At 37.6% G+C, this 25,616-nt stretch overlaps 1 protein-coding gene across 2 annotated transcripts in view; it reads left to right on the top strand.

Moving 5' to 3' along the window:
* The window catches only part of LOC126469791 (uncharacterized), a 120,159-nt gene that overhangs the window by 76,805 nt on the left and 17,738 nt on the right, over nt 1–25,616 (top strand). For both annotated transcript variants that reach the window (XM_050097042.1, XM_050097040.1), the window contains exons 7-9: nt 1,750–2,233; nt 12,415–12,595; nt 22,262–22,952. In XM_050097042.1, coding sequence (XP_049952999.1) covers nt 1,750–2,233; nt 12,415–12,595; nt 22,262–22,952 — 1,356 coding nt within the window. The remainder of the gene's footprint in view (nt 1–1,749; nt 2,234–12,414; nt 12,596–22,261; nt 22,953–25,616) is intronic.

Raw genomic sequence — 25,616 nt, 5'->3', positions numbered from 1 at the left:
CGACGAATAGTGTCTTTCTGAAAATCGTCCAAAGCTGTCACCTGCTTATTTCTCGGTCGCTTCTTTCCTGTTGTGTGCAGCTTTGTTGTGCCACTCTCGTCACAATCTACACTATACTGTTCTTTCCCTACCTTTACAACAGTGTTCTTACTTATTTTCAATGCTGCTGCAGTTCTCTTCACAACCTGAACAACAGGAATTAAGGGCCCACCTTTGTCCTTTTCTTTCTCAAAGTAATCCCTCACAGAGCACACGAATTCACGGGCCTGGGTGTGTAGCACACTTTTCTTCCTCCGTTTCACTTCTTGTGTTGGGCTGGTACTACCCGCCGCACTAGACATTGTTTACAACGAAACATAAACAAAGAAACACTAAAAACAACAAAAACAAAATCAACTGCGAATTCAACTTCAGACAAACGACGAACGACCGCACCGCCTGCACGCGAGACACTGGTAAGTTTCATAAGCGTGCGCGACCGGGTTTCAGAGCGGCAATGTGGCCCTTGCTACCTGCTCAAAGTCAGGCCGTCATTGGCTGCCTGCCTGCGGTCGCTAGGCAATGGAAAGACGCTACCGAGCTGTCAATACCAAAGACTCGTCTCCCAGATTATAGCGCTGTTTCAGTTACCTAGTGACATTTGTCTCAGTATTATTACAAGTTAAAATTGTGTCATTCTTTTTGGGGCACCCTGTATTTTAACGTTTATGGGACACTTTACATGAATTAATCTTAAAAATAGACTCTCTAAGGAACATATTAAGCCAGTAAAAAATAGGCTATAAGACTTCCTACTGTGGTCTACCCCCTTTAATAAAGTCGTGTGTGTGGGTGTTTTTTATTTATTTATTTATTCCTTTGAGAAACACCCATTAAGCATTTATTCAACTAGATTTTCAAGAGTGGTTTAACTTCCGTGATGTCAGATCAAAGTATGGTCCTCTGTAATGAGGGGGATGAAAGTGCAGTGTTGAAGAAACAGAAGAGTAGTGTGCTGAAGAACAACAGTAGAATTATGAAAGATAAATATATTAAAATCAATTTTATATGCAAGTTAAAGGTGTAAACCATATCTGGAATCAAAATCGGATCTCTTGTCTTTTTGTGAGCAGTAGGCTCTGTGTCTCAGTAGCTCTGTGGTAAAGTGCTGGACTACAAATCCAAAAGTCTTGGGTCTGATTCCCAGTCAGTCCTAGGATTGTTATGTCACTTCCCACTTCTTTCACCTCTGGCAATGTTTATTGATGTGAAAAATGTCGAGTTACACCGTGGTTTGAAATCCATGTTAAACTGTAGTTCCCACTATAAATGACTGGGTAATTCAAAGATAAGAGGAAAGGAAAGACACGCCATCTCCAGCAGGACCATGCCTATTAAATGTGGTGTTCAAAATGATCTTCAGATTGAAGACAGTTTTACTTCCTTTTTATACTACCAGTTGTGCCACTCAAAACGCATCTCATAGACAGATTGTAAGGCTTCAAGTTGTCATTGGATCCTCCCCACCACACAATAACTGGAATATATACTACACAAATTGTAAGAGAATTTCATTCTAGGATGAAATCCATTTGTGTTATTGAGCAAATAAAATATCTCACTCAAATGTAGTTCTGCTTTGGGAGAGAATGACTGTAATGGTAAGTGTGATGGGTGAGGCTATACTAGTGGTGATTTGATATTTAAGCTCTTATAGCATTTTGTGTAGATCACTATTTAACTTATTTTGATGTGTTTTTTATCTTACAGCACCAGAGACCATTGCTGATTATTGGATATACACTGATATACCACGAAATAGTGTTAATTTAGACAGTGTTGTTCGATTAGGTTACAAAAAGGAAAATGTGACCATAAAGGAAGACAGAGATGATGGAAATAAATTAAAAGAATCAAGTTCAAAAGAGATTGACCATCATTTTATAAAGGATAGTGTGTCTAATGTCAATTTGCGCCAAACAAAGCGGATGTCAGTAACTGAGTTGCTGAGATTAGTTGGTGGCATTGTAACTGAACATAACTATTCTTCATTGTATAACCCAGAGAAAATAATTCGAAGTAAACCCAGTCAGCAAGTCCCACTTGTAAAGCCATTTCAGATATTGATTGAAGGCAAATCGGGAGTTTCTGTACTTAAAACATCAGCAAAACGTAGTGCTTCAGGTGGTCCACCTAAGAAGAGACGCATGTTAACAAAAAGTTCATCTGAGATTGAATATGATAAGCTTTTCAGGTTAGTTATGTATTGTGGATCTTGCAACATATTGTGAACAGTATATGTCATGTATGTTACATGGAAGTTTATTTCCAGATCTTCATGGTAATTTTCAGTTGTTTGGCTGTTTGGTGAAGTTATGTTTGAGAGTTGTTATAATAGACTTTATTACTAATAAGACTTACATGTGTGTGCCTTTAAAGAAGAAGAAGAAGAAGACAGAATACTGACTGTAATTTATTCGTTGTTTATCCAACTTGCGTGTATAGAAGATTATTTGAAGTGAACTTAGCTTTGTGTGTGTTGGTAATGAAACAAACATTATTACTGCTGCAATGGATGAATGTAATCGTGCAGAGATGAACAATTTTGCAAGTTGCCCTTGAAATTGATTGCACCTTTTTTGCAGTATTATTAGATGAAAATTAAAGTTGTTTACTTCACTGAGAGCAAATATGTGTCAAAGTGAATTTTATGTGTTATTTCAAATAGAACTCATTGCTGTAGTTGGTTATTTGTGTGTGAGCCATGTTTCTGGAGAGTCTCTGATCACTTAATCCTAGAAGGATGAACTTGGGGTTAGGGTCTGAACATTGACATTAACCACTAGGTGGCCATTGCACAGTTGTTCACCTGAAGTGGACTGATTCCAATAGACTTCATTAGACTCAAAGAAACTGTTCTAAAATTAATTAATATCAATATACGAGGCGTGCTTTTTAAGTAAGGTCCATTTGAACATAAGTACACAATGAAAGGTTATTTCAAAAAAGTAAATTTATTTTCAGAAAGTACATACTTCACTCTATTTTTTGACATAGTTGCCAAGTTTGTTGAAACACATATCATACGTCTCAACCAGTTTTAAAATACTGTATTCATAAAAACTTGCCACCCGTTCCGATAACGAAGAGTTCATTGCCGAACGAAGAGTTCATTGCCGTCTTCACGTCTTCGTCATTGTAACGGTTGCCACTGAGGTGGTGTTTGAGATGGAGGAACAGATGGTAATCACTCGGCGCAAGATCAGGACTGTAGGGTGGGTGATCTAAAACTTCCCAGCCAAAACTGTTCAATAAATCGTGGGTCTGACCTGCAGTGTGAGGTCTTGCATAGTCATGGAGAAGGACAATTACCTTTGTCAGCATGTCGTGTCTTTTGTTTTGAATTGCTCTGCATAGTTTTCTCAGGGTTTGATAGTATGCATCTCCATTGATAGTGGTTTCTTGTTGCATGAAGGCAACCAACAAAACACGATGCATATCCCAAAACACCAACACCATGATTTTGCGCTGGGGCAGAGTCTGTTTGGCCATCACCTTTACAGGCAAGTGTGTGTGTCTCCATTCCATGCTCTGTTGCTTCGATTCGGACATGATATGCAAAACCCATGTTTCGTCTCCAGTTATGATCTGACTCAAGAAGCCGTCACCTTTTTCGTGATAACGAGTCAAGAACTTCATCGCACACTCAAATCTTTAGTTTTGTGGTGCTCTGTTAGGAGTTTTGGGAACCAATGGGAGCACAGTTTCCTAAACTTTAGATGTTCAGAAACGATGTTGTAAAGCACTGATCTCAACACGTCAGGAAATTCGTTTGAGAGACCTGTTATTGTGAAGTGCTTGTTCTTACGAATCCTTGCTTCAACTGAAGCCACCAGATTGTCTGTAATCAAAGAAGGGCGACCGGAGCAGTCCTCATCATGGACGTTGTCACGGCCATCTTTCAATACTCATACCAACTTATGCACTTTGGTTTCACTCATAACAGTATCACCGTACACTTCGCAAATCTGTTGATGAATTTCTGCAGCAGACAGTTTCCTTGCTGACAAAAACCATATCACTGAGTGAACCTCACACGCAGCGGGCGAGTTGATATTGTTAAACATTTTGAAAGCACAGAACAGAACCGTACAGGTTAGCTACAGAGCTGAAACTGAGCACAGTTGTTCCTGAGGCATGCCGGTACATGACACATGCACTCGTTACTAGTGTCTACAATAAAACAGACCTTACTTAAAAAGACGATGTTTGTGCGCTGAACAGGGAAGTTCAGAAAGTACAGAATTCCGATTCATGTCTGGCTATCCTTATCTAGGTTTCCCACAGTTTCTCAAAATCTGTTCGTGCTAAACAGCAAAATAAATATTGGCCCTAAGTCATGATTTCTCTAAAACACATGAAAGTCACTGTAGTCAGTAATACATGTAACACATGTAAAGTGACAGTACAGTTGCCAGGAAGAAATGACTCTGTAAACCAGTTCACAACAAAATGTCAATAGAAGGCTCACAGTCAATCCATATAAGTTCCAATAACAGGAACAAGGTAGCACATGGTTTGTTGTCAGTAGGGCAGTCTAGTGGATAACGAGTGAGTAGCATAATGTGTGATGAATGCAAAGTGAGGTGCTCAGGCTGTGGTGGTGGCTATTTGTGGCATATGATATCACATGGCATACCTACCATATGGGACACATGACTACTTTTCTGTAGCCAGTGAGGCATTGCTCTCTGGTGAGACAGGGCCTACAGCTGCATGTCTATCTCTTGCAGGACACCAATGTCACTACCTGACACTGTATTCCTATCCCCTGGGTTTGGTGCATAGGAATGGAAGTCACTCAAGACATTTCCATCTGCACTGGTGGAGGAGGAGAATGGTTGCCCTGGCCTCCGGTAGTGTGACACTGAGGGTGTGGCCATTTCAATGTCCTGCGGAGGTGGTGAGGGGCAATCTATGTTGTGTGCGGCATCTGCTTACATGGAGGCACCCATTGCCGTGTGTTACTGTTTCACAGCTTGCAGTCTGGGTCCAGTCTGTGTGATGATGGGACCTTGTAAGATGTGGTAGTGCTCGGTAGCGCCTCGATCACTAATATTGGCTGAGGCTGGGGCTGGAGCTGTTTGTTCAGTGGCTACAGTGCATGCATCAGCTGGTTCTGTGATGACCGAGGGAGCATGACTGGGAGCAGCAGCTTTGACTGATGTGCCTACAGCTCTTCTGGTGTTGCCATTGCAGGTGAGCTCCACAATAGGTGGTTCTGGGAGGCTGCGACTGTAGTGCACCCTAGGGCTGAGCTTTCTTAATGGTGTGCGCACACACTAGTGTGCGCACACACTAGTGTGCCAGGCCAGAAGTGTGCCAAATGTACATTTGACAGTCTTGTTTATGGGTACACTATTGTGGAGAACCATCTGCTGCAGGCATCTGCTCAGGATCTCTGCTGGGCTCTTCCTGTTGAGGGAAGAGATTTTGTAAGTGCTCAGGAACAATGTTAGGGCTGTCTCTCCCGTGCTTTTGTTATTTGATGCTTAAATGTGGAGGCCATTCTCCCCACCTCACAGGTGCTTTATATATGGAACAGACTTGCTGAAAGCTATTTCTGTTATAGAAATTAGAACATATTTTTGTAGTTAGTTTTAGTCCATTGTCTGATACTAGTGTGGGGGATGCTTTTTGTTGACTAGATCCTAAATGGCACCCTAATCATAGCTTTTGCACTGGTGAATGGCGTGAGGACAATGTATGGAAAATTGCGTAATGATTCCCCCCACCACTACTCACATGGCTTCCTGAAAGGGCCAGTGAAATCCAGGTGGTATACATTACCATGGCTGTGTGGGTGTTAGTCAATATGAGAATATGGTCCATGGGGCCTGCTGCTACTTGGCACACTTTTGACGGTGATGTAAATATCTGGCCAAGATATGTGTTCAGTCAGATTTTCCAGTCTTGTTGTAAACCACTGGCTGTTGTGTTGCTGCAATAGAATCTGGAGTCAGAGAGCTGTGGATACAACAACTCTGTGTTGTCCCCGATTTTAATTGACAGAAGTTGTCGATATTTATTATGCTTGGCATCTGATAAAATATTTGCAGTTGTGTATCTGCTGACATTTTTCTGTTGCCAATCTGTTTTTAAGGAGTTAGGTACTTTGGAAAAAGCTGCATCAGTGCTTGTTTGCTGAGCAATGGCGTGTGTGTTGATGGTGGAAAATTGTGTATAGTTTTCTGTAGCTCCACATCTGGATTGAAATAGACTATTCATCTTTTTTGGTTGTGATAATGTATTAGCACTTGGGTGCATGTAATAAATTAATTTCACAATTGTAGGAGGTGAGGAAGACGGAGTCTTGAGAGTGAGTGAGTGAGTGAGCGAGTGTGTGTGTGTGTGTGTGTGTGTGTGTAGTTTCACTTCCATTAATGAAGAATACTGTGTACATCATACTAACCTTTTGTAAGTGATTGCTTAATAAGGATGCCTTCTATTTGTTTGCCAGTCATCTGGCACCATACTGTTCAATTTTTTCTGTTGCTTTAGAGACGCAGGATGAAACTGAGGTAGGCTGATAAGTGTGTCATGTCTTTCTTTCCGCATTTGTGGAAAACAGGAATTAATTTTGAGATTGTCAGTGACTGTGAGAAAGTATCTGCCTGGAAAGAACAGTCACAGAGCTGTGTTAGTGATCCAGCACTAGTATGCATGCGTTTCTTGATGACAGTTGTTGGAATACCATCAATGTCATCTGCATAAGATTTTTTATAACGTCTAAGGGCTTTTATATTATCATCTTTAGTGATTATTGTAATGAATATTGACTGTGTACACATGTGAATTTTTGATTTACTGCTTAATATTTCATGTTTGGGCTATTTGTAACTAATTCTTTAACTCTGCTTGGAAAGAAATAGTTGAAAGTGGTCACTGCAGCTTTAGGATTAGTTATTACATTGTTGTGTTTAATTTCTGTGCTTGTGTGCATTACTTTGTTTTCCTCCTCTTGCCTTTTTACAATATTACACATTGCTATTGCTTTTACTTTATTGTTTGATTTGTTAATTTACTCATCTACATGTATACTCTGCAAATCACACGTAAGTGGCTGGCAGAGGGTTCATCAAACCACCTTGACAAGAATTCTCTGTTATTCCAGTCTCGAACGGCGCACGGAAAAAAGTGGACACCTATATCTTTCCATGCGAGGTCTGATTTCGATTATTTTATTATGATGATCATTTCCCCATATGTAGGTTGGTGTCAACAAAATATTTTCGCATTCAGAAGAGGAAATTGGTGATCGAAATTTCGTGAGAAAATTCTACTGCAATGAAAAATGCCCTTGTTTCAATGATGTCCACCCCAACTCCTGTATCATGTCAGTGATACTCTCTCCTCTTTTTCTCAATAATAAAAAATGTGCTGCTCTTCTGTTGTGAACTTTCTCGATGTACTCCACACAGCAGTACTCCACAAGAGGACAGTGTTCTGTAGGCAGTTTGTTTAGTAGATCTGTTGCATCTTCTAAGTGCTCTGCCAATAAAGCACAGTCTTTGGTTCACCTTCCCCACATTTTCTATGTGTTCTCTCCAATGTAAGTTGTTCGTAATTGTGTTTCTTAGGTATTTAGTTGAATTTATGGCCTTTAGATTTGACTGATTTATCATGTAACCGAAATTTAATGGATTCCCTTTAGCACTCATATGGATGACCTCACACTTTTCATTATTGAGGGTCAACTACCAATTTTTGCACCATACAGATATCTTTTCTAAATCATTGTGCAGTTTGTTTTGATCTTCTGATTACTTTTCCAGATGATAAATAAGAGCATCATCTGCAAACAACATAAGGCGACTGCTCAGATTGCATGCTTTTAGTCTGTCTTACTAACCCCCTTAGGACACAGTGTAACTTCCATAGTATTTGAGTAATTGAGGAGAGTCATTACTTTGTATGCAAAACTGATGGAGTATTCCGTTATTGTTGCAGAAGGCTTTTACAGCTGGTGTAATCCAATTCTTGTTTCCCTTTTTGTTATTTAGTCTGACTGTTTTTTGTGGAAACGCCTCTTCAGAGAGGTGGACCATTGTGTTAAGAAATATGTTAATGTTTTTGATGACATAATTTACTGAATATATCTCTCTGTTCACTTTCCTTTACTTAAGGGGGCCATTCATTTTGTTTAAGCTATCCTGAGTGAAATACCTTCATAAAGTTTTAGGATTGATTGGATATGAGATATCTTTATTTACATCAACATTTAGTACAAGAGCTTGGTGGCTACTAAATCCTGCATTGTATAATTGTATCATTGAGCTTAGTTGATGTTAATTTACAAGAATTTGATTTAAGGCTATCTTGCATGTAGATGTTTTCTGGTGCACTCATGCAGTCCATGCAGAGTATAATATTTGAATGATGGAAATATTTCTCACTGCTTCCATTTTGTGTGAGAAAGTCAATTTAAAGTCACAACATAAAATTACACTGTGTTTCACTGGCTTACTTTGCTGAAAAACCATTTCAATTTCTGCAGGAAATCATTAAGATTGCTTAAGGGAGGTGGTAAATTGTATCCACAATGAGATTTAGATTTGTAAGTTTTGTGGCTGCACTTTCAAAGATTTTGCCTTCCCCCTATTTATTTTACGGCAGGTAATGGGTTAGATTCAGTATGTTGTTTCATGAAAATTGTGACCACCACCCTTTTTATAAATGGTTGTGGACAGTGAAATGAACTTCATTACAGTGATGCAGAGTAGGGGTTCTGCAAGGCATACTACTGAGACATCACTGAGCTCATTCATTAGCTGAATGTTTGAGTCCTGAATTTTGTTGGGTAAAGATTAGAAACTGTGACAGTTAATTTTCAGATTTGTATTGAGTTTTCTGGAGAAACTTGATGTCATATTTACTGTGTCACTGACCTTCAGTTTAAATTCCGCTGCATTCAATATAAAGTGGCTTCAGAGACATGCTGTTTCTGTTGGTCACCCTTGGGTGCAGGTTCATCTTTTAATTTGACCACTGTACTGTGTACTTTTTTTTTGGGGGGGGGGGGGGGGTGTCAGTGTTGCCTTGACGGAATGACATAATATGCTTTGGTCAGATACCACACTATTTTTGTTTCTTTCTTTGTTAAACAGAGAGGACAAACTAGCACATTTTGAACCACAATTGCTTAGAGGAGCTGTGTTTGAGTACATACCTGACTGATTTGGAGGATCAGAGAGTTTCCATTTCCCATCATTGAGTTCTTGACCTATTGGTCTAGTATTGTTTATACAGTATACCCACTTGTACCCTTTTCTTCTTCTGACTTGTTTACTGTGATGAGTTGTTTACTGTGATCCATTTGCTCATAAGTAGCTGGTTTTGATTTATGACCTTTGATTTTGTATTTTCTTCAATGGATATCAGGAAGACCGCTTTGTAGCAAATAAGCTCTTTGTCATGCTTGTTTATGTGGAACCCACGTGTTGTGAAATGGTTTCCATTTAATCTCTCTAAGTCAGAGTTTATAGCAACCTTTTTTTTAAAGGCATTTTTTGCAAAATTAAGTCTCAGAATCAGATGGAAATTTGAACCTGACCTTGTTTCCCTCACTGACTGTTCGATCTTATTTTTTGAGGTGGTTTGTTCACATTCCGGTTGTATTAATTTAGGCTTTATATTTTGTACAACATTATACTTTACATGATCACTAATTCTATCCAGCACCAAGTGGTTACCAAGTGTTATGTTGTGTATGTGTGTGTTTCCCCATGTTTGGTACACTCATAAACAGAAACTGGCTCTGTTTTATACAAGTTGTGTTCAAAAAGTAAGGTGACTATATATTTTTATGAAAAAATATTTATTTATTCATCAATATTCACGTTGCTGCCTTCAAAGTAATCCCTCTCAGATACAATATACTTGTGCCAACGTTTCTTCCAATCCTTGAAGCACTTCTCTTAAGCACTTTGTGGGACAGCCTTGGAATACTTCCAGCAATGCAGCTTTTATTTCCTCAATCGTTAAAAACCTTTGTCGTTTGATAGGTCTCTTCAGTTTTGGGGGCCAAATCTGGTGAATATGGTGGCAGAGGCAGGATCGTAGTGTTGTTTTTGGCCAAAAAAATCTCTCACAAGCAATGATGAATAAGCAGGTGCATTGTCGTGATGCAAAATCCATGAATTGTTTCTCCACAATTCAGGACTTTTTTGCATATTGCTTCTCGAAAACAGCGCAAAATATCAAGGTAAAATTCCTTATTGAGTGTACGACCTTGAGGCAAAGCTTCATGATCCATTACGCCATGGCAATTGAAAAAAACAGCGAGCAAAACTTTGACATTTGATCAAACGTGGCGTGCTTTTTTTATATCTTGGCTCTCTGGGATGCTTCCATTGGGATGATTGGGCTTTGGTTTTAGTGTGCTAACTGTGAAATCATGTTTCGTCACCAGTTATGGCCCTTTTGAGCAAATCAGGATCATCATTGACATCATTCAAGAGCTCCTGAGTGATGCTCATGCGACGTTTCTTCTCATCAAAATTGAGAAGTTTTGGAACAAACTTCGCTGCCACATGTCTCATTCCCAGAACATCCAAAAAAATTGCATGACATGAGCCAATCTTACGGTAATCGACGATTTTTAAAAACAGTTTTCTTCACAGCTTTGAGATTATCATCTGTCGTTGTGTTGAGGTGTCCAGAGCAAGGTTCGTCATTGGCATCTTTTTGGTCATCTTGGAAGACCTTCTACCACTTGTAAACATTTTTTTTGTTGATGTGCTGGGGCATCCAGAGCAAGGTTCAGCATTGGCATCTTCTAAGCCATCTTGGAAGAGTGCATACCAGACTTAGAGCAGACTCAATGTATGCCACTGTCAACATTTCAAGTATATTAGAGCACTTGATTCCATTTTTCACACAAAATGTGATGCAAATTCCTTGTTCCATTTTTTATAATAACCAAAAATCATCGAACACACTAAAACATGACTAATCTTTCTATCTATCAAAAACAAATGAAGTATGCTGATTGCGAATCGAATGTACATTGCTCATGCAATTTGAAAAGTTACCTTACTTTTTGAACAACCCTCATATTTCAATGCATTAGCTTTGTGTACCTAGGAAGTTTGTTTACATATGGATTGTGTCATGATAAGTCTAAAATCAAACATAACGCCAGACTGTAGTTGAATATTATTTGTAATCAGCACTTGGTTTCGAGCATAGTTTAAAGCTTGATTTCTTCTCTCAATTTGCTCTCCTAGCAAACACCACTTTTTGTTACAGATATTTACATTTAGGTGGGGATTATGTGTTTGTATTGTCCATTTTTACTGTTTTTTCCCATTAAATTGCACTTCTGTTCTATTTTGATTATCATAATTGACATTGTTGCACTATTTCTTGTTCCAGAGATGCAGTTATGTGTTTGTATGTTTGCAGTATACTGTTTACTGTGAATTCTGCAGCGTGTATAATGCTTTGGTGGCATGTCCGCTGGTCATCATTATTAGACATGTTGGGCATCATTTACGTGTGTATTGAATATACATTTCAGCTGTATGTTTGAGGTACCAGCATTGATAAGGCTTGGTCTGAAACAAGTGCAAATTTAGATTTGTCAGGATCTTCAGTGGATTGTGTGCAAAACTCATTGTGGCATATCTCAGTTTCATCAGTGCATGTGATAAAGATTGTCTTCTTCACTGTGTCCCTTAAAGTAAATGTTCAAGGAATAATGTGGAACTCATTTGCTTTGTGGTGAAGGAACTCTGAGTTTCTTCTTTGACTGCTAAGGAATGATTTATCAGTGTATAGTGCTTCCACATTCATTAGTTATTCGAGCTTATTACACGTAAGTTTTTAAGACGGGGCAACACATCCAACAAAAACACAATTATACATATATTTGCTACCCTAATATTGAGTGTGTGCTGTACCTTTCATGCAACCCACATATTTCCCTGTGTTGCTACATTTCACCTTGTATGGATGCTGAAATACAGGACAATTGTTCAAAATCATCAGATACCATTCTGAAGAGTGTGGAATCAATTTTAGTGACAGTGTCAGTAAGTGGAATCCAGCAGTTAATGATGAATCAACCAACACAATGGGCAGAAGAAGGCTGTGTTTGAAAGGCCAATGTAACTAAGTTGCAGCGTAAATTATTTCATAAGCTATATATGCGTTGTAACTTTTACTCACTCTTTTCAAGACTGCATAAAGTAACGAAATAGGTGTATGCTATTCATTACAAAAATATTAGTATTATTTATTACACCTTTTTCTATTGTGAGTAATGTACAAGTATTAATCAGCATTTACTTTCTCTCTCTGAAACATACACTTAATCTTGTGTTATTATTCAGTAGTGAAAATACTATGATACACTCTTTTGTTGTGCATTAGATTAGCTGCAGAGAAGGGTAAGACTCTCCCATGGCACCAAGCTGTAAGCTTCTTACTTCACCGACTTCCCCTGGTGACAGATAAAGCAGCTTCTCAAGAATATTTGAGGTTTCATCCATACGCTGCCAAATCAGTGGATCAGTATCACTCTTGGAGTATGGCAAGACAATGTGCCGCACAGGTATTTTGAAGTTTAGCTATTTAATTCTATACATCAGTACTGTGATGTTTTCATAGGTTAATCATCTTTTAATAAATTGTTTACAATTGTTACGAGAATGTAGCTTAGTGTCCGTATATAAACAGTAGGCTAAGACTAAATATGGAAATTTTTATGTTGTCTTTTGTTATCCTTAGAATACTGCCCTATTGTAGCAGTTAATTATTAACTACCATGAACTCTTTTTTTTTTTTTTTTTTAAATTGAGTAATATGCTTTTATGATGATTACACAGATTTATGTGCTGTTACTTTTCTGCATTTACCGAGGTTGATCAAATGAAAATCTTAAAAGATCCATAAAATTTTGAAAAATTGTATGATGGAATTGGTAGGTGGCAGTAGTGTTCTTTGAGGTTCAGAAAGTGACTGATTGCTGACTGGTGGCAGAGAGATGCTACAATGCAGGAGAAGGCAGCAGCAACCACAACAAGATGGCCACCCTACTGTCAACCTGCACCGTGATTGAGCAGCAATCTGCGATATGTGTCAGACCAATCGAAATTCACTGCAGAATGAAAGTGCAGTACGGTGATTCATGTTAGTAGTTGCAGAAAGTGTGTGAGTGGGTGTAGGAAGTTTAAAAGTGGTGTAACTTCTGTGGAGGATGCTCCAAGAGCAGGGCAGGCTCACTGTGTAGTGATGGATGAGAACATTGTGTTAGTGGAGGAGCTTGTAAAGGAGAACAGATGTGTAACTCTGAATGAAGTAGCCACCAGTTTGAAGATTAGTATTGGTTCAGTGCAGAATATGGTTCACAATGTGCTGCACTTCAGTAAGGTGCCTTTAAGGTGGGTGCCACATTAGTTGGCTGCTGAATTGAAAGACTGTCCCGTCGATGGCTGTTAAGAACTTTTGCATCATTTTCACGTTGAAGGTGATGCATTTCTGGGAAAAATTGTTACAATCAATGAGACTTGGGTCCACCACCACCCCACCAGAAATGAAAATGTCAAGTGAAGAATGGTGCCACAGTTCATTGCTGAAACCAAAAACGTTCCACACTCAACCGTTTGCCAGCAAAGTCATGCTCATTCTCTTCTGGGATGCAAATGGAGTAATTTTGAAGCCTTACATGGATAGGGGAGTGATGATAACCAACACCTCTTATTCAGACATGCTGAAAAATCAATTTTGCCCTGCAATCAGGAGTAAACGATGAGGACTTATGACTTCAGGAGTATTGCTACTGCGTGAAAATGCCTGGCCACATAGATCGCTTAAGGAATTGAGACTATTCAGAAAATTAAATTTAAATGTCTGGTACATCCTTCTTATTCACCAGATCTCACCCCTAGTCTTTTATCTGTTTGATGCACTCAAAGAAGCAATGGAAGGCAGACATTTCAGAAGTGACAAGGAGTTGAAAACCATATTGTATGAATGGCTACAGACACAACCAAAAGACTTCATTCATTGCGGTATCTATGCATTTCCAAAGCAGTCGATTACGTGCATTCAGTGTCAGGGAGGCTAGGTCAAAAAATGACATGTAAGTTTTTTGTTCATTTTCACAATTAAAAGTGTTATATTAGTTTTAAGGTTTTAATTTGAATCACCCTTGTAGATATTTTTTCCTCCACTTTCTCTTAAATAAATGAGGCACCTGTGCTGTGACCTTTTTTTTTTTCCTCCCTGTTTTCATAAAAATAGTTCCTTTGTACTATATAGTGTACTGCATGCTTCAAAAACACTTTTAGATTGGATAATGTATTAGGAATGTGTGAAAATTCACAAAACAGTGAGAGACTTTGTTAAGAATCATGACTGTTGGTGTGAGTTTGTAATAGTTTGTCTAACCTTCACAAAGATGTGTAACACAGTTGTTAATCATAGTTGTGTTAAGTAATGGGTCCAACACATTTTGTAGAGAACAATGAAGGCAAATTGTGTGCAGCAATAAAATTTTTTAGTAAAATAAGTGGTGTGTGGTCCAAATGCAAACTAAGTTAATGAAGTTCATGCTTGCTCTGAGCCACCAATACTTTTTATTTAGTAATATTTAAATTAATTTATACATGGTCATATGAGCTCTCAAGATGTGGCTCATTCTCGAAGACCAGTTGAGGTTTCATCTAAAGATATGTTGGGTATAATTCTTATTATCATAACAGAAGAAAATTCTTTACTTTTGTTGATTTGATGAAATATACATTTAGTGCAAGACATTTGCAATGAGATCATCAAAGATTTTGAAAATGTCATAAAACAAAAATATATAATACATATAATCTAATGAGTTATAATAATGTCAGTTCAGAGATCGTAAGTGAAGTGGTTCTTATGAATGGGGAGGGGAGGGGGGGGGGGGGGGACAACCCACACACATTTTTGTTTTAAGAGGTAAGAGCAAACTTGTAACAAAGTATGGAAATGTACAGTACAGTGGGGTGTGTATGATAATTATAAGGTAATTGTAGCCATACATCATTGAAGAGAAAATCATTATCTAGAACACTTATTTACATTGATCACATTTGTGTACTCAAGACGTGCATAAATCAGATTTTACATTACATGCACATTATTTAATATTATTAATGATATGTACAGATTAATCAGTTCTGCTAAGAAATTTGTCAGTGAATTAAGAATGAGCACCAATATTTGTTTGGCTGCTCTTAAACTGAATGTTGTTATCGGTTTAGATTTTTATGGGTGCTTACAAATTATTTTTTATTTACTTGTATCAGAAGCATGCTCAATATATATATGATTACATAACAGTCACATATATAGATAACAAAATAAATAAATTAATTAATTAATTAATTAAAAATACAAAGGACTTGACCAAATCTGCAGTCAGATAACATTTTTCCAAAACTGAGCCATACCTAGAGGGCATTGCCACTAGCAAGTAATAGATCTCATTCTGAGGATGAAAGTGGGCAGAGAGTTCATTGTGACATGTGGCACATGTTCCTGAATAACATATTTATTGACAAAAGTAAGTGCCTTTAAATCTTTTAAATTATTCTTATCTCTATGAGGGTAAGTCAGTAAGTATCTGCACTTCCATTCTAATTGTCTTTAGGGTCACAGTATGAGTTAGTGTGCTCAGCTACTAGAAGACATCATTCTCTTTGCTTGTGGCCAAGTTTCACCATTGTCACATCAGACTTCCTGGCAGATTAAAACTGTATGCCAGACCGAGACTCGAGCTCAGGACCTTTGCCTTTCGTGAGCAAGTGTCAAGAAAGTTTTGTATCAGTGCACAGTCCACTGCAGAGTGAAAATTTCGTTCTGGAAACATTGTCACAACAGTTTGCTTTCTGCTCTCATGAGGTAAACATTGCTGTACTTTTGAAAAAGAAAAAAAAAAAAAAAATCTGCGACCTGTTTTCTTGTGGTCTGAAGGTGTATCAGGAGCTGAAATCCATAAACGACGTTCAGCACAATATGGGTCCAATGCTTTATCATGGTTGGTTGATTTGGGAGAGGGGACCAAACAGTGGAGTCATCTTTCATTTTAACATGATGAAGTGCTTGCCAGTAGATTGAACAATTCAAAAATGGCCAAACAGCCATGAAGCATGAAGAAAGAGCAGATCGTTCAGTCACATCCTGTTGTAACTTCAAGTAGAACAAATATATTTCAAGGAAGACGCAATACATGAAAGTCACAGATCAAGTAAACAGAGTAAGACGTGTGTACGCTTTAACAGTCAAATCATAACTGAGTCCGAGTCTAGTAGTCGCTGGCTGGCTGGCCGCTTAGGTGGCACTTCTGCTGCATGGCTGGCAGACAGCGCCGCATGTAGAGGACACGCGTAACTGCGCGGCGGCACTTTGAAAGATCGGCGAGTCACAACACATCCACTGCTGATACTAACACTGAGCATGTCCATAACCTGATTTTTAATAACTAACAAGTGAATATTGATGAAGTGCCAAACCAAAAGCATATTAGTAATGATTCTGCTTGTGATGTCATTCATAATGTGCTAAATGTTTTAAAAGTCTGTGCAAATTGGATCCCAAAACAACTTAATGAAGAGCTCAAATGCAATTGTGTAAAAATCTGTCAGCAGCTACTGGACCATCTTTGTAATGAAGGTGAAATATTTTTCTTTTTTTAATGAATTATCATCGGAGGTGAAACATGGGTTCACTATTTTGAACCAGAGTGCAAGTGTTAACACATAAAATGGAAACATCCTGGATCTCCAACCAAAAAGAAATTTGAGAGCTAACCCTCTGCAGGAAAAGTGATACATTCAGTTTTTTGGGGTGCACAAAGAGCCAGTTCTGTAATTCTACTTAGAAACTGGCGCACAGTAAACAGTCACTGTTGTAGTGATATACTTTGTAATGAATTGAAGCCTTCTGTTCAAAACAAATTCAAGGTATATTATCAAAAGGTGTTCTTTTTTTGCATATCAATGTGCGTCCATATATTTCTGTCTGTGTCGTTCAAACTTCTTCATGATATTCATTTCAAGGTTTTGGGGCATCCTACATTCACTCCTGATCTCGCCTTCTTAGATTTCCATTTGTTTGGTCGACTTAAGATGCTGCCAATTCATCTCTGATGTAGAGGCAAAGAAAGCAGGCATACATCATTGTTGCTCAACAGATTGAGAGTTTTTTCCTCTTTTCAGTATTGTTTTAATTATTCAACTCTGCTTAATGGCTTTTTGTGCAGTGATTGCTTGAATTTCTCATTATCATTTTCTGTGTTCTATTCAGCACTTTATGTTCTTGAATTTATTTTTGAATCAAATTTAACATGGATCCCTCCTAGAAGGAATTTTTCGAAAAGAAATAGCTGTTTCTTTTATTAATTTGTATTCTTTGCATACTTGTTATCACTTTGAGTGCTAGGTCATGCAGTAGTTAAAGCAATGGCATTACATTTGGGAAGAGCATGGTTCATATCCCCAATTGGCCATCCAGATTTAGATTTTTCATGAGATCTGTAAACCACTTAAGATAAATACAGGCATGATTTGCTGGGTAACAAAAATTGATCTTTCTTCCTTCCATTTTACTCCAGGCAATCTTGCTACACGTCGTGTTTAGTGCCAACTTGTGATAGCCCAATATGACTACCTACACTGAGTACCTTAGGTTCGGGCAGCTACCTGGGGCTGAATTACACATGCGGCCTACTTCACATTCTGCCCAATATTTCTTGGTAACTGTTAATAAAGATTGTCATTATTTCTCTCAATGTTTTCACTACAGAGGCAAAACAAATAGAGTGTTTTTAAAAATGTGTTGAACACACAAAGTTTGTCTGTAACTCTTTTAAACTTCTCTTCAAACTAATTACTGATCTGTCAGACATAAAGAAATGTTAAATTTTGTGATTAAAAATTACACCTTTCCATCCATTCCTAGATGATGATAATTTCATGGTGTAGGCAGCATGCCTCTGTGAATTGTTCTCAGTAAATACTTAACAGAAACTTTTGAAATTAATGTTTTGTGATACTTTATAATTAGTATTATTACTGTGAAAATAATCTTTTGTAATTTTAATTAATTGAATTGCATTGCGCTTGAAGTAAATAAAATGTATATCTTTGACTTCTTTTCACATTCCAGAGACCCCTCTGCACATGAGCCATGGAATACGACTTATGTAATGCTTAGTGTTCCTTCTTAACTACTACTCTATTATACCCATTGCGCTAAATACAGCACTTACTTAACTGCTAACAGATTCAATCATTTCTGGAGTTAATAAAGAGGATTTTTTGGATCAGTCAGCTTGAGCTACTATTTGACAAAATGCAGATTGTACTGTTTTGCTACATGGCTTACTTTAGGGTGTTTTTATAGTCCATCTACTTTCATTTTAATTTGCAGTAATATTTTCTTCACTTAATCTTAATTTAATAAGTATCATGGAACTTGTTTTATAGCTCCAGATACAATTTTTTCATAAGAGAGTAACAACATAGTCTGAGCCCACAAAGCCAATAAAATTTTCCTAGAGAACATGTCTGAATGCTGTTTGTTGGTGTTTGAACATTTTTTGTGTACCTAAATACATAGGTATAATACAATGAACTGATGTGAAAACATAGGTATAATACAGTGAACTGATGTGATATCATTTAGGGGAGTATAATACAGTGAACTGATGTGAAAACATAGGTATAATACAGTGAACTGATGTGATATCATTTAGAGGAAAGATGGTGGGTGGGATGAATTTGATTTGGTGGGAGGATTATGAGAAAGTATAGTGAATCCGTTAAACAGATTGGTAGTGTAAATCTATTTTAGAGTACTACTCCAATATTTGGGCTCCTGATCAAGTAGACCTGATAGAAGATTGTCCCCAGATCTATAATCTGCATCTTATCTCCAATGTAAAGAAAAGGAATGGAAAGGAAAGTTGTCTGGTCACAACATGTAAGCCTACACACTATTTTATAATAATTGTACCATAGGGAACTTACATAGTTTTGACTGTGTACAGAGTCATTTGGGATACCTTGGTGACTGCAAAGCAGAACCTTGTGTGTTACTAAGAGCTATTACCTTAGGTTTTTTGCATGGATTTAAAGGACATCGTACAACTCTGTAAAAGCCTCTCAGTTGTTAGGTGGGTGTCATGCCAAATAGAAAAATGAATGCTGAAGCAACAGATGTAAATATCCTAGTTGTATTAGGTTTAACCAGATGTGAAGGACTTTGTTCTGACGAATTCTTACTCCAGCAACTGATAGTGAACCAATGCAGCCACTCGTAATTACCACAACTTACAGCAGTTTTACTGCATTTTCGCATCTAGCACCCCAACCTGTTGAGAGCACAGCAGATTATCCTGTCTGAAAGATACTACAAAATGGTTCAATATTTGTATCAGAAAGTATTTTCAAGAAGATGTTGTAGTATTTGTTGAGTTTTGATTTTTTATTTGTGCTCATAATCATGTATGGTAACAATCTTAAAGGGCTGACGACCACCTAGTTGAACTAATACTGAACAAGCATAACAATGGTCATCAAATTGATTCTTGTTGTATGACCATAGAACTTTCGTAGAACTATAGTAGCACTTTTTCATGTAGCTGTTTGGTAACCCAAGTGACAACCAGAAGCATATAGTTAGAGTTTGGGGTCACCCTGATTAGTGAGTAATATTGAAAATGCAACCTCATTTGTTGAGGGTTTGCTATTCAAAGTAATTAAACTGCTTTAAGCTTTTCTTAATGTCCATTATTTTATTATTTGCACTAAACAGTATGTAGTTGCTGTTTTTTTCCAAATTTTCTGTTTATGTTTTCTAGTAGCACACTTTACAAGTACCAATATTCTTCAGAAACAGTGTATTTTTGCCTCTAGACAACTGTACATGAGTATGTACAGAATTAAGCTGCAAAATATTTGTGTATCTTAGTTATCATAGAAGTATAAAAGAGAAGTGCGTAAGTTATATACACATTTATTTTGTTTCAGCCGGTGAAAGTGGGTGAAATAGCAATAGTGAAATAAGTTATATTGATATTTACGTGAGACTGTACCAGTCATGGTATTAAATATTGTGTGACTTCAAGTAGAAAATAAGGCATGTGTCATTTGCATTAAGAAATTGCTATTGCAGCATTTTATCTTATAAGAGAAATTATTTCCTCTAGGAGGATGAAATTTTCTTTATAACTGTTCCTTTAACATTGCATATGATACTCAGACTACAGTATCAACTACTTGCTGCTGTAATGTATGAAAATGTGAGTCTTTGTTGTGGAAAAGGTAGTAACTAAACTGTTAAAAAAAATTTATTTATTCTTTTTTCTTGTATTGAACATCACATAATCACAGGTTTTATTCATACAGTTTTCTCTTTCAACTGTAATCAACAGTCATCTACACTGCCTGAAAAAGAGTGAAGCACCCAGAAGGGGAGGAGGTTTGAAGTGAAACTTCATGGGATGAGAGGGTATGTGACATTATTTCAGTGATAACAAAATAAAGTCAGATTTACAAAGAAGTTACCAATACGAGCCCACTTAAGCATTGTGACATGGCACCACCTCTGTCCTGGATGCGTGCACTGATTTTGTTTGGAAGGGTGTCATAAAACCATTGTATCCTCTCCTCAGGCAAGCTGGCCTACAGCTGTTGTAACTGGTCCTTGATATACTGGATAAAGGCACTATACAGAGTTGACATCCAAATTGGCCTCACACACTCTAACGTCAACAGATCTGGGAATCTTGCTGGCCATGGGAGTATCTCAACATCATTCAGACAGTTCAAAGTGACACATTAGTGGACACACACTGTCCTGTTGAAAAATGGCACCATGATACTGAGGTAACACAAGATGACACAGGAAGTCCATGACATATTGTTGTGCAATGTGAGTTCTCTCAATCGCTGCCAGCTGTGACCTGAACCATACATGACTGCTGCTCACACCATGTCGCCGGGAGTAACACCACTGTACCTCTCCAAAAGTGTTGGAAGAATGGGAGCTGTGGCCAGGTTGCAGCCATACTCACTGATGATGGTCATCTGGGTTAGCTCGAATTGCGATTCACCGTTGAACACAATGTGATGCCATTCATCAGCAGTTCGTGCTTAATGGTCATAGCACCACTCCAGAAGTACCCATTTATGTTGTGATGTTAACAGCTTCCTACTCATGGTACAGTAAATCTCTAGTCCAGTTGCTGCTACTTTCTGACCAATGGTGCGGGATAGCACAGAATGTTGCAAAGAGTCCATTACTTGTTCTTGAATGGTAGACGCAGATGTAAAAGGGTTATGATAGCTTGGCACACAGTGCGGCAGTTCTGCGTTGTGGTGGTCAGATGTAGCCAACCGGAACCTTGATGATGAGTATGTCTGCCTCACATTCCCATGTGGTCCAGCAAGGGTCCATTGTCACACTGGAATGCCCCACAATTCTGGATATTGCACAAATTGACTAGCAGGCCAAATGGAGACCCCCCCACAATGAGGGACCCTTTAAAACTCTGTTAGATGCTGATGACACAGTCTCTCGTGAATACACGGCATATCCATGCCTTTAACAGCGATCACTCAACATCTAACGTTGTTCTCACCCCTTATATACCATATCAGGTGAGGTAACAATACTAAACAAAAACAACACACACTGTTGGTCATTCTACGTATCACAAAGAATTGCAACTCTGTCAGTTACTTACCTGGTCGATGGTGTGTACTTGTTTGAAGTTACATTGACATCCAACCATGTCTTCCGAGTACTTACCTTTATTGTCAGGCAGTGCACACATTGTGTTGCAGCACAAGGAGCTTCCTGACACTAACACGTACACAGTTGAGTATAACAACACACACATATCAGTGTTACGAGACTTTTTATGTTGTAACAATGGATCTGATGAAGACTGTTGATTGCAGTTGAAACTGGTAATTGTATGACTAAACATGTCTAATTGAAGAAAAGAAAAAAAAATATTATATCAATCATGGAATTCTGCAAACAATAATTATGTAGGGTTTTCGTACCAAACAAATATTCTGTTATAAACAGACATAATTTTTCCTTTAAACATAGAATATTTATTGACTGTAAAAAAACTGTTTTAAAAATAAGTGTCAGTTGATTTCCAAGATTTTAAAATATATAAATTTCTGTTCTGGTGCTTAATATTGGTATTTTCTTACGTTTTCAGTATTACCGATCGAAGATGATAAAAAATGCACTGTTTGGGTGTGATTCATCTGAAAAATCCTGGACATGCAAAGAGATTGTGATTTATGCAAGGAGACATGGTTATGTTCCCTACCCAAAAATAAAATTAGTTCAGGATGGATGTGAAAAGAAATATGTTAAGATTTCTGCAAGTGACAGCATGTGCTATAAATTGAGTAGGAAACAGAAAACTTTCCCGAAAAGTAGTGCAGAAAAGGATGCTAGTGCTGTGATTAACAGTAAACCTGAACGTGGATGTAAAGTTAAGAAAAATAAAATGAGTCTTGACAAAAATAAAGGTGACACCACCACTGATACAAAAAATATAGCTGTAACAGAAATCACAAAGAAAGAAACTACTTCAGTCAACAAGGATTATACTCCATTAATCAGACCAAAAAATAACCCAGCTTTGGAGTTCAAGACAAATGAAAATAAAATATTTAAAGCTGATGCAAAAAAGATGTATAAAAGTAAGAAGAAGAGATCTGAAACACAGATTAACAAAGACAATCTTCTACAGAATTTGAAAAGACTGTGTATGAAGCCGACATTGTGTGAACCAAAGAGAGTACTAGAGTTCATATATGCAAATGATGAAGATGATGATGGCTGGAATGATGATCCCAGGGATGTGGACATCCTTTCAGTGTACAATATAGCAGATGGAGGTAAGATGGTTTTAACTGTGTGAGTTGTTGTCTTTAGCATTAATCTTTGATGTAATTTGTCCTCAAACACTGATATAATTTGTTGCTGTGTAGCATAACCCTTCTGCTTGTGAGACACAAAGGTGAGCCAGACCCAGATGGAATATGCGTGGTGGATTAACAACAGTGGTCAGTGCACTAGGCTGCCTAAGTGTGGTTTTAGGTGGTTCCCTTGGTCATTTAGGCAAATGCTGATCTGGTCCCCAATTTCCTCTTCAGACAATATGATACACAAATGGTTAAAATACAATAGCACACAAAACAAAGTTTACACTATTCACAGACATGTGGCACGCACAATTTCTTTCCTTCAAATAACTGACAACTGTGGCAACACAAAGGGTATCTGGTAGCAAATTTAAATACTATACATTTGCCAAATCTATTAGATGGGATTATGTCAATGAAAAAAATACGAAGATATAATTTGTCTTCACTACCATTTATACCCAGAATTTTCTCTGTGTTATACAGAAAGAGATCTCATCTCCAGTTTCTTATCCGAAACTAATTTTTTTCTGTATCCATAACATATGTGAGATAGAAAATCATATTAACTAAAAAGACAGACCTCACTCCAACTATTATATTGAAGCCATGAAAGTAAAAGTAGCAATACTAGCCACACAATTATTTATTCTGCATTTTTAATGATAATTTCATTGAATTATTATTTCTTGTTTCATAGTTAAGCATGTTTGTGACAAGGTTACTATTATTTAGTTCATTTAAGAAAAATGTTATTGTCAGCCATCAAGGAAACATAGATATTGCTGGTTACCCAGATGAGTACAGTCCATTCCATCTAGATCAGGGCTGGCCATGGTGTGTCAAACTTCACATGTGCAGGCCAAGTCCCAGCCTGTCACTCGGCTTTCCTCAGTCCTTCTCAGAAATACTCGAACAGTGTGACATTCCATTTAGCATTCCATTGTGGCATTTTTTGGTTAACATAACTCACCTCAGTTCAGCAGGATTGTGGCATCAGCGCTGTTTACCCTTCGTCATTTGTTCATAGTGTGGAGGATGTTAATAGGTCCAGTGGCTGTTTGCACAAAAATGGCCAGTCATAGATCTGTCATCACAATCCTTTAAAAATGAATGGTAATGACAGAAGAGAGGGATGAGAATTCTCAATTTGAATGAGCAACAGGTACTGCATATTAGCTCGAAGCGACATTGCAAAGCCATGCAGAAAGAATCTAAAGATTTAGTTGACTATGTAAGAGCAGAAAATTGCAATGATTGATAGACAGGATTCATTGTTCTGTACATCAAGAAGTACTTTGTGTTAAATTTGTAGCCAAGGAGCAAGTGAAGAAATTGGTGCCATGAACAGTAAAATTTCTGAAGTTGCACGCATTTTCCATTGTCAGTTGCAACAGTTTTCAGTGAAACTGAATGAAGAGTGTGGAGACTTCATATATCACTTCAAAATACATTGGTTAATTCAAGGAGAACGCCTTGAATGATTTTTTTATTTAAAACTTGCTATTGTTGAATTTATGAAGGACAAGGGAGTGCAGGAACGAAAATTGAACATCCAGAACAGATTGCGGGCTTTGCATTTTAAGTGGACTTGACTGTACACTGCCCACAGTAAGACTATGGAAGATAACTTCTTCTTTATTTGATCGGAATGCATTTAAAAAGAAAATCACGTTGTAAAAGAGACACGTTCTGACAAAGACAGTCCAGTCCCCTAAGCTCACTGATGTTAAAGAAAATGTGAGGTTTGAAACATTCATTGTGGCCTTGAAAGAATTACAAGGATAGTTTCCTCAATGTTTTCAGGGCACTGCCAATTTTACATATGTTTTAAAGCTATTTTTGTGACGCTTAGCTGTTTCAGTTGAAAACACCCCCGTGCATGTGCAGATGTAGCTATTTTATTTGCAGGGTAATTCCTGTTTTAAAGACAAATACCTTTAACATTAACATTGCTTTCCTGAGTTAGAGTTTCTGTGCCTCCATAATGAGGTTGCAAAAGTGTTACAATATTTAAATTAACATATGTGGGCGAATAATGAAACTAAATAAGTTGCAATTATGTGCCAACCTAAGAGAGAAAATCTGTCAAATTGTCTGTGTCTGTCAGTATGCCAACAATTTGTATCAAAAATAAATTATATCTTCAGCACGTCAAAAATAATTAAATAATACTGCAAATTTGTTATGTTTTTTATCTATGTTGTTGAGGAATGTGAAATGTAAAACCAAGTTGTATGTAGTCCCTCTGTCTCCTTGCAGTCAGGCACCATAGTGTGGCAGCAGGGCAAGTGTGGCACTTGTGCTGGGGCACAGCTTGTGAGCAGAATTTTTGACCACGCCTGGTCTAGATAATCCCCTTCTCTCTCCCCGACAGATTTAAAAAGCTTTCAGAAACAGTCACTCGCTGTTTTTTTTTTAGAGTTTTCATACAGTTGTTTTCAGCTGTTGTTTCTTGTTGTTTCTAGTGAAATGTTTCAGTAAAATTTTCATTCACTGTTTTAAATTTGTTGAGTGTTTCAGTGGCCGCTTGAATTTTTGGCTTTAGCTAATAAATTTTGTAAAGTTTTATTGGTATTGGTATTAGTTGTGGTTTAATAGTATTAACAAAAGTTATCACTTTCTTAGTAGAGAGAG

The sequence above is a fragment of the Schistocerca serialis genome, chromosome 3, assembly GCF_023864345.2.
Source record: "Schistocerca serialis cubense isolate TAMUIC-IGC-003099 chromosome 3, iqSchSeri2.2, whole genome shotgun sequence".
NCBI classification, from domain to species: Eukaryota; Metazoa; Arthropoda; class Insecta; order Orthoptera; family Acrididae; genus Schistocerca; species Schistocerca serialis.
Note: the sequence above shows the minus strand (reverse complement) of the source record. Positions and strands in the feature narration are given on the sequence as shown.